Genomic DNA, 15,190 nt, shown 5'->3' with positions numbered 1-15,190 from the left:
CTATTCACTTTGTCAAACAACTCTGATTTGTAACTAAATCTGCTCATACCTCTAATGGAATATAACCAACCAAAATGTTCAGTAAGGCTAATAATTTTAGGATATAACAGAAAAATATACTTACAGCTAAAGATTACTGCTCATTATTTAATTTGTTTACAATAATGATATTAAGGCTATTTAAATTCTAAGATAATTGAAATCAGCAAATAATTAATTATGACTGACTTAAAGGTTCCAATTATTAAAACTATTCAAGAACAACAAAAAAGTAATAAAGTTAAGCACATGACTTACTCTGTATACAAATCTTCTATCATTGCAACAATAATAACAATGAGAGACACAGCAAATATCTGACATCCAGAACCAATGAGAGAGGAAAATATCAGCGGGTGACTTGATGGTCTAAATACATCTCCATGCACCTGCTTCCATCCATACTCATCTCCTAGGTCTCTATCCTATATACATATATATGTTGAGAGAAAAGAAAATAATTCAGAATGAAATTAAAATACATAAAATAGGTAAAAATTTACAATTACAGTCCTAAGTTCCCTCACTACAAACTTAAAGGTATTAAAAGGGTTTCAAAATATCAAGAAAAGACATTTGTTCTAATTTAAAATAATTTCTGCCTTAATAACTTATAATGTTAAAGTGCTGCAATATTACTGAGGCTCAGGAAGGTGGATTCTGGTTGTACTCAGAGAATCTCAAAGAATGGAGAAAGAAAAGGTCTAGACACAAAAAGAAATGGTCAAATTGGGAGAAAAGCCCAATGGCTCTCTGAATGTTACTTTCAGACCCTACTCTTGACCTTTACGTCATGACTAAGACTCACATATGAGCGGGGGCCAGGTGGAGAGCAAAACTGAAGAAGATTAAAACCAGTACTAGATGCCCTAGCAATGAAGAGATCCTTATAGCATGGAGCCTAAGAAAATACACAGGGAATATATCAAATAGTTAAATATCATTTAACTGTCTATAGCATTCTTTAAAAAAGATTCAATTTTGCCTTTCTAACCCAAGTAAGCAAGTATCCAAAACAGTGTTTCTTAAGAAGTATCAGTCCCTCAAGATAATGTTTGTGGTTTTTTTGGCCTTGGGGGTGTGGGGGGTCCTGGTCAGCTATGTTTGAGAGGCACCAAATATTTCATCTACCCTCTGATACTTCACAATACACATGAGCATATTAAAATTTTAATTTGTTTAACTGTTTTCCAAACTTATTTAATGACGGAGCATATCTACACAGACTAGCCATTAACAACTGAATCACTCTGCCGTACACTTGAAACCAACACAACATTGTAAATTAAGTACACTTCAATTAGAAAAAAAAAAAAAACACAAAACATTCCCCGGCAGTCCAGTGGTTAGGACTCCAAGCTTTCACTGCTGAGGGCACGGGTTCAATCCCTGGCCGAGAACTACGATCTTGCAAGCCACACAGTGCAGCCAAAAAAATTAAAAACAAAAAAAAAAAACCCCACTTTTGCTCATTTACAACACTGTTCTACAATTTAGTAAAAATAATTTAGAAACAACCCTCCCCCTTTGAACCTACTAAACTAAATGTAAATCAATCCTTCCACCTACTCCCTTAATTTTATGCAATATTTAACAGCATTAGGAAGATACCAACACAAGTCTACAACCTCCTAGCTGCAATTCTGAAATCAAAAGCTCTGAAAAGTGAAAAGTCTGCCTCACAAGTTTGACATATTCTTATTTGGTGGCAAATCTTGGAGCGAACTAACAAGAGGTTATTTATACTGTTTATTTATCCCACTTAGGGTGAACATTCATATGTTTTGCTGAAAACACATTAATATATTTGATTATAGGACATGTAATCAGGGCATGTAAAAACATTAAAATATATGATTAGAGATCCCTCAGGGAGCTTTATACCTTTCTAAAACCTGAAAATTCTGAATTCTAAAGCTCATCTGACCTCAGGATTATGGACTTGCTTCCAACATTCAATAACACTGAGTTAAATTATTTTATAAATACAATGTAAAATGTATGCTTACCATGTCATCCATTTCTTCTTCTTTACTGTACCGGGCATAATCTTTTCTTAAAGTTCTCATTAAGATCATTGAAACTAAGCCCACCAAGAAGATAACCATCATGAAAGAGTTGAAAATTGAAAACCAGTGAATCTAAAATAACAGAAAATAAAGTATTACTTACTTGAAATACCAGTTACAAAATTCATAGGTTTCATGAGGACAATGGGATGTTAATGCAAAAAAACCCCACAAAAGTCTTCTAAAAACTTTTACATGAAAATCCAAAACTAAGATATACTGGGAAAGAGTAATCAAAGGGATTGGCTTTCTTTCCAGTAAGCTTTAGATGCATTAAACGTATGATACTGTTTACATAGATTATCACAATCAAATTTATTGTACAAATAAAATACAATTTGGCCACATAGAATATGCTATTCAGCATTAGAGAGAAAGACCATGGGTTCTGGAGTCAAACAGGTCTGAATTTTAACACAGGCCCTGACCCCAGTTTTCTTACATCAAAAATGAAGGAAATAATACTATATCGTAAGTGATTTGTACGGTTTAATACATATATAAACTGTACGGTACCGTGTCTGGCGCAGAGCAGTAAATACTCAATAAATATTAGTTCCCTTCCCTCTACCTAAGCAACAACCTGAAAACCTCTTTAAAATTATAAGACTAAACCATCATAGCTGCCCCCAGGAACTTAGGCCACCTCCCTGAATAACCTGCTTCACTTGCTTCCAGTTCATCCTCTCCACCCTGCCGCCACCATCATGCACTCCTCTCCAAAGCAGCTATCCATGGTACAGAGAACTCTGAGGTACCCCATAGTTTCTCAATGCCCCCAAGGCTCTTGACTTTGATTTTACCCACATATTTGTCACAAAATTATGTCCAGACTCAGCACATCTCACGTCAACTGTTTGTGGCACTGTCCAGCAATTCCTTTATATTTTAATTCCCAAAATTTCCTTATGGATAGTTCCAAAATTTCTCTTCTCTCTCAATTTCATTTATTTTTCCCTTCCTCTCTATTTCCATGCCATCACCTCATACCTGATAGCTCTAATGGCCTCCTGGTTGACGACCTTTATGTTTGGTCTTTCTCCTTCCTTTCAATCTATCCTACAAAAGCTTATCCAGCAAATCTTTCTGAAAACATCATGTTCATATATCACTTCTCTATTCTAAAACTTACAGTGACATTCCCTATTTTCTCGCATAACAACCTAAACTAGGGCTTCCCTGGTGGTGCAGTGGTTGAGAGTCCGCCTGCCAATGCAGGGGACACGGGTTAGTGCCCTGGTCTGGGAGGATCCCACATGCCGCGGAGCGGCTGGGCCCGTGAGCCATGGCCGATGAGCCTGCGCGTCCGGAGCCTGTGCTCCGCAACGGGAGAGGCCACAACAGTGAGAGGCCCACATACTGCAAAAAAACAAAAACAAAAACAAAAACAACCTAAACTATTTTCCCTAATATTCTGTACCCCTTGTAAGATGGCCACCTCAGCTTACCTAGCCAACCTTTCTTTCCACTGTATCTTATATTCCAATCAGGCCTACCGTTCCTCAATGACCCGAAAGTACAGATTATTCACTTCCACCTCTGTATCCTTCTCAGAATTTCTTCTCACATGGGATCCACTTCTATCTACCTTCATAAATTCTATCTACAATTTAAAACCCAACTCAAAACCCCTCTCCTCCATAAAACCTCTCATACACATATTTTAATTATTCACAGATATTCTCCTGCTCTAAACTTCTACAGATACATAGAATATTTAACATGAAGGAGGGTACTGTTCTGTACAATTAGGATTTTAATTAGATTTTAACTTGGGCTAACATGCTGAGCATGTGCACTAGAGTGAAAAGCAGTACTGTCTGTTATCCACCCAGAGGCTTCAGGCAACTGATAAACTATGACTTCCCCTGAAAAGCAAGGGGCAGTCAACTGCCTCTGCCTCTTCATAAGGTCATTTCTTCCTTCATTCAACAATTTGTTTATTAAGTACCTATTGAAATTATAAAGGAAATAATGAATGCATTATATTTTGAAATATTTACAAAAAAAGGTTGTACAAATTTAAGTTTATCACAAAAGTATCACTTAAGATTTATAAATGCAGTCTATAATAACAGGCTTTTCCAAAGGTTTGATTTTGTTTCTACTCTGGGAAATTAATAACCCAGAAAAGGACAAGAGAGAAAAAAATTTACATATATATATATAAAACTCATATCTTTTCAGTCAATTTATCAAATTTTTGAAGAGAAAAAGGTTTATATAGTTACTACTTAGTAATAAGAAAGATACACCCCAAAATGCAAAATTTCTAGCAAAGCTCTCTATCTTCTAACCTAAGATGCAAACATTAAACTAATACCGATTATAATGTACTACTAATAAGCTGACATTCTATAATATTCCTTTATCCCCCAAATTATAAAATGTTCTATGATTCTAAAATTATTAACCAAGGGAAATATTTATTTCAAACAATAAAGAAATGAGATGTCACACAGGGGTTACTAACCCTACGAACTGCTGACTCCAGCACCCCTAGTGTTGCTAATCCGAAAGCAGCACTCCAGGTTTGTCATAAATGTTAGAACACTGGAGATTAACTAACTATACCACCAGGGCTGCCTCTTCCTGAGCACCTGCTCTGGAAACACTGAACCAGGTGCTTTATATACACTGTCAAATGGAATTTCACAACAACTCTGCAAGGCAGTATGACCCCTGCTTCACTACTGAAAAGAAGCTAGCCAACTGAGTCATCTGACCACAGTTACAATAAATGGCAGAGACAGAGTCTGTATCCAGCTGCAGCTCCTAAGTCTGTTTGTAGTCACTGTATTAGAAACAATCCCAACTCTTACACAGTAGATACCATCCACTCCTGCCTACTCAAGGAAAATGCTTCAGAAATTCTCCCCCATCTCCTGAATCATCAGTTTTGTACTCTCTACTGAACCCCATCAACATAACAAACATGTTTTTCTTACATTTCAAAAAAAAACCCCCCTCCTGATTCCATCTTTCCTACAGGCTACTACACCATTTCTGCACTTCCTTTAGTAGCAAACTTGCTGCCTCCAATTCCTCTCCTCCCATTCTCTCTTAGACCAGCTCTGTTGAGATTTTGCCCCACCACTACACCAAACCTGCTCTTTGTCAAGTTCACTGATGACCCCAGATGAATCAACAAGTACTTTCAGTACTCATCTTACCTGACCCACCAGCAACAATTCAGAACTAATCTTTCTATCCTCTGTGACAGACTTTCCTCTCTTGGCTTCCAAGATACCATACAATCTTTTTTTCACCACATACCGTACCAATATCTCCTCAGGGCCCTTGCTGGTTTCTCCTTTTCTGCCTGAACTTATACTACTGCTCCCAGGGCTCAGTCCTTACTCCTCTTCTATTTGTACATACTCTTCCTTGGTATTGCATTCAGTCTCGCAGCTTTAAATACTATTTATATGCCAATTGCTACAAAATTTGTAGGCCTCTCTTTTGAACTCCAGATTGATATATCCAACTTGCTGGTCATTATCTCTGTCTGGTTATCTTACAGACACTTTAAAACCACCATGTCCCAAACTGTACTCTGATCTTCCACTCCAACTCTCCAAATACAGCTTTTCCACCCCCACTGACAGCAGCTCCACTCTGATAGATGCTCAGGCCCCAAACCGTGGAGTCTTTCTCAAACCTTCTTTATCTTTCTATCCATCAGGATATCTTGCTGGCCCTACCTTCAAAATACGTTCACATTCTGGCGTCTTCTCGCCACCTCCACTGCTATGCCTTGGTCTGAGCCACGTTTACTTCTTATCTGCATTAATGCGACAGCCTCTCCAGTGGTAACCCTGCTACTCCCCATTTCCCACACAACCCATTTTCAACATCACAACCTGAAAGACCCTTTTTAAATAGAAGTCAGATCTGCCATTACCCTGCTGAAAACACTACCCTGCCCCCTTTGCATTCAGAGTCCTTAAAGCAGCCATGGCTGATCTGGCTCCTGCTGCCTCTCTGACTGCATCTCCTACTTCTCGTGCCCTTGCTCTGGTCCAGCCATACAGGCCTGCTTCCTATTCCTCAAGCACACCAAGCATGTTCCCACCTAACAGGCCTTTCCATGGTGTTGCTTCTGCCTGGAATACTCTTTCTCCAGATGGTCACATTCCTTTTTTCCTTCAACTCCTTCAAGCTTTTGCTCAAATGGCCATCTCAGAGGCTTACCTTGTCCTCCGTACTCAAAACTACAACTTGCTCTACCCACGGCACTCTTACCCAACTGCTCTTTTTTATTTTTCCATGTATGCATTTTTCAACATACTATACATTTTAGTTATTATGTTTACTGCCATGTCTCCCCTACTAGTATGTAAGCTCCAAGAGGGCATGGATCTTCGACATTCATTCTCTAATGTATTCCATTAACTGAGTAAAGTGCTTGACACACAGCAAGTGCTCGATTAATATTTGTTTAAAAAATACATATGGTATACAGTTCTACTAGTGCAAATGCCAAAAGGCAGCCTTTCCATCAAGCTGTCACTACCCCATGAGACTAGAACCAAGTAGACCTAGGTGTTATGGTAGGGAATGTCAGTTGGAAGTCCTCATATTCTCAAATGCTACTTAAAGTTGAAGTTATTTGTGCCTATATCTTTAAATGGACTACCATGTTCAGGACTGCCTGAGGGCTGAATCTGAGGAAAAGCCCTGGGAGGGTCGGGGAGGGAATCATAGCTCCAGGAGTAGCACACTAAATCTTTCAGTAGGGGCTAAACCCCAAACAGCTTCATTTTTTTCTCCTAGGACCCTGTGCAAGATTAGAAGTAGTAACAGGTTCTGGTGGAGTCTAAGGGTGGAAACTAGCTGTAATGATATAACTCTGAGACAAAAAAAACTTATAAGCCATCTCAAAAATTGGTGACTAATAAACTTCAGGATTTCAGTCCAAAAGATAGAAGAGGCAAGTCAAGAAGAAAGTCAGAAGAATGGATATATCCCCTTATACCTTCTAGTTTTTTCATGTCCATCCTTGAAGGAGTGAACCACCAAAATAAAATCTGTTTTTTGCTAAAAATAACCAAAGCTATCGGTACAAAACCAGCAGCAATGCCACTAGACTAAGGATCTAAGATCCAGTGTATACCTGCAGGTAGGGGAGGGGGAGGCATCTTTCCATTCTTGGTGTTTCTTTGTATGTGGAAGGATTTCGCCTGGCAAAAACTCCTGGTATCACTCCACTCTTGTATTCATTCCTTCCTAGAGGACGCATACATTCTGCTCTGTTTCTCTACACTGTAATTTTTACACACACAGGCGCCCAGGTAGGAAAACTTGAAACAGTCCATCACTGTCTGAGTGTGTTAAGTTTCTCCAATTCTGAGTTTCAATATTAAGAAGCCCACCTGACCACAGTTACAGCCACATTCTCCAGTATTAGCCTCATTAGCAATAAAAGTGGTATCTTGTCTTCCCATATTCTGTATTCTTCCTTGTGTATCTCTTCATTGGTTTAAACCAGGCATGATGAAGGGAACTTTTGACTGCTCCTCTAAAACTCTCTATCACTCTTATGACTCTGAGCTCACATCTGAAATCAGCATTCGTTAAATCTTTTGAGATCCAAGCCCTAGCACAGTGCCCTACATGTGTCAGATACTCATTGTTTAACCGATTGAAGCACATACTGAACGTCTTAAAATACACAATTTACCTACCCTGTGTTGAAAAAAGGATGGATCAAGGTATTTGTCAAATCGATCTTCAAATTTTACATCTGACTTTTTCCATTTTACCTGAAAAAAATTTTCTTCATTTGAAAATCAAGGCCAGTAAACAATAATCTGATAACAAAACTGAGCAAAATTTGAAAAGATTTACACACTTAGAATAAGATACTACAGAAATAATAGAAAGTTACTACCAATTTGAGAAGTTGAAATCCATGATAAAAAAACTAGCCAACTTTCCTCCCCGTGTATTAACAAAACTTATGACTTAGAGGGATAATTTCAGTTTTCAAGGACTATTAACTGTTGCTGACTTACATTCTCTCTGACCCCATAAATGTGATAACAACTCAATTAAACAGACCAAATAAAATAAGAATCTGTACATCTTTGTCCTTAGATTGCATTAGTTTTATTACAATGATATTTCTTTATAAGTACGGTTATGCAAATATTATTTGCACTAGGTACATATGCACAAAGCTTGAAAAACTTTCAGAACTGTCTACTAGCAATGGATTCATTCCAATTACCTGGGAAAAAACTACCAAAGAGAGAGGCTACCTACGTCGGATTTCTCTTCTTTCCACTACTTTTAATCCTAACAGAACAGAATTAACTTGACAGTTGCAAGGGGCTCTGACAAGCTCTTACTCTGCAAGAGTATCTTATTCCAACTGATAAAGCAAAATATGGTAAACTATACTCATCCAGAAATTTTCAACATGGCATCATCTCTTAATCTGCAACAGTAAAAAGGAAAGAGAAACAAGGAGTAATGTAATCTAAAAAGTAACCATGAAAACATATGGCTGGGTTAGCTAACTGCCCAGTTATAATGGTAAAGTTTGCTGAAGCAAATGGTAGGTCCTGCCAATGCATAACAGGTATCTAATACTACAGACCTGAAGTAAACCTCCCTGCTTTTAGGAGGCTTACTTACATATATTAATAATATTCTGCTGCAATCCATTTCAAGCTACAATTTCAATTACTGAAGTTGTAAAACATACTTAATTGTTGATATTAAGTGACAAACACTGCTTCCTGTATACAATTACTTTAATACTTACCGAATATGACATCTGGATTTTAGTATTGGGAACCAGTTTTACTTTTCCTTCACTAGTTAGATTAACATCAACAATTCGATTTCCATTAAAACCTATTTCAAGTTTTTTATAGGTCCAAAGATAGTAATCTTCCCCATTTTCATCTGCTTCACCAACAATACCTTCAAAAGAAATGACACTTCATACAAGGTATGTAATATCACTTAGTATTTAAAATACATTAGAAGCTAAAAGCTCATTAAAAACATTTTTATAAAAAAGCAATACTACCATTATTCCTCATGGTTAGAACAATGAAAAGGTACAGGTGGGACTTCTCTTTGTTAACTACTTGGCAAACACAAAACTATTTTCACACCATGGTTAAAAAAAAAAAGTGATGCACAGCTCAGCATAACCTATCACTAATTTGATCCTCAAAGTTCATGCTCTGTCATTACTATCACCTTCATTGTAATAATCATGACTATGTAGTTTATATTCCTTAATATCTCAAAATTTCAGGGAGCACTATATCACTATCTGGCAAGGTTCTCAGTTTCGTGGTCAAACTAAAATTAAAACCAAGGTCTCCAGAGGTCTAGTCCAGTACTATCTCTAATGACCTACGATCAACCAATTCCTAATAAGCAGCACATATGTGTAGAGTGGGTACGAAAACTTAAAACGCCTCCCCTTTATACCTCAAGCATTGGACTTATCCCTGGGAAGTCATCAAAATGAAAGGAGAGTTGAAAATAAATGGCAATGAGGCGAAAGTTAAAATGATAATTTTGATCACAATTTGGGATACTGAAGAAGACCCAAACAAGGGAGTAGGTAGTACCTGAGGATCTATCTCTTTGTGCCCTCACACTGTCAGCTACTTATCCAATGTTCCCTACCCAAGCCTATATATTCATTAGCGCCTTAGGCTCTAAAAGTTACTCCTTGGGCCTTCCCTCTACGGTCAGTGCAACTCATGAAAAGCATTAGTGGGAAAAAAAAATGATCGAAATTCTTATTAAGAATTATTTGCTGGGCTTCCCTGGTGGCGCAGTGGTTGAGAATCCGCCTGCCGATGCAGGAGACACGGGTTCGTGCCCTGGTCCGGGAAGATCCCACATGCCGCGGAGCAACTAAGCCCGTGAGCCATGGTCGCTGAGCCTGCGCGTCCGGAGCCTGTGCTCCGCAACGGGAGAGGCCACAACAGTGAGAGGCCCGCATACCGCAAAAAAAAAAAAAAAAAAAAAAAAAAAAAAAAAAAAAAAGAATTATTTGCTTATTAACCAACGTTGTTCTAATTGGTACAAGTTCAAGGAATACAGTTTCACTTTGTTTGAGGTTGTAGAGGGATAATAAAATCCTTCTAATAATTAATGTCACCAAAGTTTATTTACCTATCTACTCTGAAAACTCTGAGGGTGGAGACATAATTATACCAAACAGGAAAGTATTCTTTATTATTATTATTTTTTTTGCGGTATGCGGGCCTCTCACTGTTGTGGCCTCTCCCGTTGCGGAGCACAGGCTCCGGACACGCAGGCCTAGCGGCCATGGCTCACGGGCTTAGTTGCTCCGCAGCATGTGGGATCTTCCCGGACCAGGGCACGAACCCGTGTCTCCTGCATCGGCAGGCGGATTCTCAACCACTGCGCCACCAGGGAAGCCCCAGGAAAGTATTCTTTAAATGACTTTTAAGACTCTGAAACCTTTATCCCAAGAAAAGCCAGATAAAGATTTTTTTCTGACAGGGTTTCCCATGGTTCAGACATTCTAGGACATCCAAAAGTATCTGCCCTAAACATGGCAGAAACCCAGAGCTAAAAAAGATTTATGTTAAGACAGGAAAGCACAGCTGCCATGTTGCTTCTGGAGGCCCACAGAAATGACGAAAAAAAACTAAGGTTCTAGACATGAAACTCGTAAGCAATGTAAAAGACTTGCTCTCTCACCAAAAAAAGAGAAAACCCAGATTAATGGGTTCTCCTAAAACTACAGGCTCAGAAGTCTTCAGCGAATATTCAGCATATCTTCCTACTACCCTCAAAGGCAATCACAGAAGTGTCTGTTATACTAATTACAGTCATTTACATGAAACGCTTACTGTTTATACCTAATTAACATGTAACACAGTAATGACGATGCATACTATTATATCTTGAGATTAACTTTCTTATAAATTCCATCTTAGTACCATATTAAACTCTGGACTGATGTGTTCAGTCTTTCAGTTTGCTGCTCATAAATACAGTAGTCTGCTAATAACTTTAAGAATTAGAATATTAATTATATATTTATATATAAGAACAAGTGTCCAAAGACCAAAAAACAAAAACAACAACAACAAGCCATTAAGAGAAAAATGTGGTCAAACATGCTGGCTGTGATAGCTGGCTTTGCTTTGCATATTAAGTAATTTAATCAAGCCCAGCACAATATTTGGATTATGAATAAGTTGGTATTAACTACTGCATTGTTCTTCTCCATTAACACAGATGAACAAGGACATAAAACATAAAAAATAAAACATAAAAAAGTTTTTAAAATTTTAAACATAATAGACTTTTGGAAAATAACATAGGAACTAGCAAAACAAGTCATTCAGGAGACTATTATATCTAAAAACCATACTACCACAGTGCCACATGAGAAAGCCAGAATATAACTTTAAAATCCTATTCAGTCCCTTTGATTGTTATTTGATAAAATAAGTCAAAATAAGATGTGAGAAAAATGGAGGGAGGGGGAATATTTCGGATTGTTCAAAGCACCTTTTGACCTCTTGAATATGAAAAGTTACACTGTATAAAAGTTATATTTTCAGGGATTTTCATGTAAAGTTTGACAATGTCAAAAACCCTTCAAGTAACAGGAAACCATAAAATTGATGTTAAAATCATTCTATGGAAAACAGTGAAAACACATTTATTGATTCAGTGTACAATCACCTGAATAGTCATTACATAAATCTTGCTTATTATGCAAATATTCCCCAAACTTTAAAAATAACATATAATACTTACCCCATATTGGTAAGTCATCTATGTACATCTGGTACCAGTAGTGATTTTTGATAGCATACACAAATGCATCTCTCTTTTCTTTATCTAAGTCAATTTCACAGTAAGTGGCTGGCATCACATCATCTGCATAACATAAAAACTGCAAATCAGTACACTCATTTGTAAAATAGTTACAGGAAGAATAGCACACAAAAAAGCCAACATTTCCTGAAGTTACAATTTCTACTCATAATAGTTGAATCTCAGTGATATATATAGGGATTCAGTATACAATTCTTTCCTTTTTTGTGTATGTTTAAGATTTTTCACAATAAAAGAATTTTAATCATCTTTTCTTTCAAAGATTATCTTACTAAGTGAAGAAAGTATCTCTTATATAAAGAAAATTATACAGAACATTTACAAAGTAACTTTAAAATGAATAAATTGATTTAAAAACAGAAATGAAAAAGCTTAAAACAATAGGAAAGTTTTCACTTTATACAAAAACTCAAGAATATGATCCTAAGTAGAGCTAACAATTTCTAGCTATGAGATCTCTGAGATAAATATTCATTTGAACATTCTTGGAAGTGCAAGTCACTGGAGGCCACAGATTCTATGAGGAATCTCAGTGACTCTTCATAATTCGGAAGATTAAAAGGCAAACCTCTATCTAGCAGGCATCACTGTTTACAAATTACCCAAAAGTTGCCTGGAGATGAGTCATTTCCATTCTTGACTGCTTTTAAAAATACTCCTATCTGAAAATAATATTCAGACTGTCTCTAACTTATAAACCTTTCAAAAATGTGCTTAGGATCATTAGTTTCTAAATAAAACAAAGCAAAATCTGAAAAGCACTCTAGATGTTCATCAAAAGGACTGAACTGTTTTTGTATGTTACTTAAGCAACTAGGAAAAAAAAAAGAGAAATCAATCTTAACAACAACAACAAAAAGCACAGATGTTTGTTTTTAAGTTCTCCTGTACTATAATATTGGTTATTTAGAACATGAAATACAACTACCTCCAAGAAATAATGTTAAATTTCCCAAATGTTGATTAAAACAACTTAAATATAAATTGCAGCCAAACTATAATTAATAGCCATCTATAATGTTGTTTCTATGAGAAATAACAATCTGATGTATAACTCCAGACACCACCACCACGTTTCCCCAGTTCTCAACAGAAAGAATAGCTTATTACTGCTCAGCCCAGAGTGGACACCCTAAAACTACAAAACCAAACATGGCAGGAAACACTGAAGTCCCATGAAAGAGGGATAGGGAAATTCTCTATCCCAGTGGGAGAAGAAAACTGCTTTGTATCCAACAACAATGGCTCCCACACATGTGTTCTTTATACCCAGGCCATTTTTAGGCAGCAAGAAATTTAGGGTTTTCATAATGGCAAAAACTGAGGCTGAGCAGAGGAGAAGGCAGGGAGAGTGAAGACAGAGATTACTACAAAGGATGCCTATGGCAGGAGCTAGGAGAACTGGCAGCAGGAAATTACAGCTACAGAGGAGAGAGCAAGAACTAAAGGAAGGTCCAGGTTGAGCAGCAACGAATGGCCACAGTGGCGTGGGAGGACTCACAGCTACCTCTGCGAAGCCACCAAATTCCTTGCTGTCACAATCAGACATTCACTGATAACTGTCATTAACAATACAGCAGTTTCCTGTGTGACGTTCTGAGATATGCAATATGACATTTACCCGTATATAAAGCTTTCAAAAGATTCCTTACAGTCTGAACTTTAGTTCAACTCTCTCTTTCCCCACTCTCCACCATCGTCTCTCCCTATACTCTAACCAGACTCAGCCACCTGCAGTTCCCACACACCTTGTGCTCCCTTGGCCTCCGGACTTGTTGTTTGTGCAGTAAACCCCACCTCACACGTCCATCCTAAAATCTTTCGCATGCCTCTACCTTGTCCCCCAGAGTAATCCCTGATTCCCCAACCCTCACTCCTCTCACCACACAGCCTGCCCCTTTCACTGAAGTCCCATGGCTTTCTCTCCATATCTCCTATGGCACCTAGGCCAACACTGTGTACAACCTCACACCAGTATCTTAGCTCCTCAAAAAGACCATTAGGTCTTGAGAGCTATGTCTACAACTGATCATAACCTTTTTGGCCCCAGCTATGCCTGTTTCAGTACACTGCAAAGAGCAAGCACTAAACAAATAAAATATTTTAACAAATTTTAAGAGCATAATTTTCCATTTATTTGGCAAAGGAAGTCACTAAGTACATCAGAGTATGCACATATCTGTGTGTGAATGGTGTGTGTGTATGTGTGTGTGTGTCTGTGTGTGTGTGTGTCTGTGTGTAAGGACAAAATGCCAATATAAACACATGAAATTTTTGAGCTGAGTGTCTCAGAAGGATTGACAAAGAAGTCTTAAACAGTATCATTTACTGATACAAAACCTAGAAAAGAAATGTTGTGGTAAAAGAGAAAACATCATTATGGAAGGCTATAATAAGGTCCTGGGTTGGTCATATTTTAATGAAATTCCTCTTGCAGGCATGTAAGCAAATACAAACATCATAAATAATTAAAGAGCCTGGTTGCTCAACTAAAAAAGCACTTGTCTCAGGAGGGAGCGGCTTTGAAGATAACGAATGTAATGTGCCTGAGTACACCAAATCACTACTCAGCATTCTACATGACTGGAAAACAATCTGAAAATCTATTACCACAAATCACTACTTTAAAATTACAACAGGGCATACCCTTCTCACAGGAAATACACACCTATGAAACCTGAAGGGGATGCAATTAAGATCTTACCAATGCAAATACTTTTTATGGGGGATAAAAGAAGAAAATCAAAGTTATAAAGTGGTAAATATCAATACTGATTTTTCAAACAGAAAGCAAGGGTAGATTCTGGAAACAACATGCCAATAAGTCTGTCATCAATTCTCAACAACACTCCAGACTAACAACTGAATAGACAGTGAAAGCACTGAAAAAAAGAATGTGACAATTATTCATGAGTTCTCTAAGAACATATCATGCCTTACTTTGTTTAATTTCTCTTTTAACAGCATTAGTGAACTGGAAAATCAGAAATACTCTACCTCAAATTCAGCAGCACTAAGCAAAGTTTCTCATGAAGTCACTAAAGACAAACTATAGAGAAATGGGCAGAAACTTGGGTTTTAGTCTGGGTTCCACTACTTACTAGCTGTGAATAAAAGCAAGTCACTTAACCTTTGTGAACCTCAGGTCCCTCAACTGTAAAACAGATAACATCTATGCTATCTCCTTCCCAGAGTTGTTTTAAGGATGAAAAGTGCCAATATAT

The 15,190-nt window shown here is 37.5% G+C and overlaps 1 protein-coding gene across 1 annotated transcript in view; it reads right to left on the bottom strand.

Moving 5' to 3' along the window:
* TM9SF3 (transmembrane 9 superfamily member 3) overlaps positions 1-15,190 on the bottom strand; it is a 77,237-nt gene that overhangs the window by 47,308 nt on the left and 14,739 nt on the right. Inside the window, exons 3-7 of the mRNA XM_059054510.2 lie at positions 11,886-12,008; positions 8,881-9,041; positions 7,796-7,873; positions 2,049-2,180; positions 298-464 (exon numbers count right to left, since the gene is read on the bottom strand). Of these exons, the coding sequence (XP_058910493.1) occupies positions 298-464; positions 2,049-2,180; positions 7,796-7,873; positions 8,881-9,041; positions 11,886-12,008 (661 nt within the window). The remainder of the gene's footprint in view (positions 1-297; positions 465-2,048; positions 2,181-7,795; positions 7,874-8,880; positions 9,042-11,885; positions 12,009-15,190) is intronic.

The sequence above is a fragment of the Kogia breviceps genome, chromosome 2 (genome assembly GCF_026419965.1).
Source record: "Kogia breviceps isolate mKogBre1 chromosome 2, mKogBre1 haplotype 1, whole genome shotgun sequence".
Classification (NCBI taxonomy): domain Eukaryota; kingdom Metazoa; phylum Chordata; class Mammalia; order Artiodactyla; family Physeteridae; genus Kogia; species Kogia breviceps.
The sequence above is the reverse complement of the archived record's forward strand: the minus strand, read 5'-3'. Positions and strand labels throughout refer to the sequence as shown.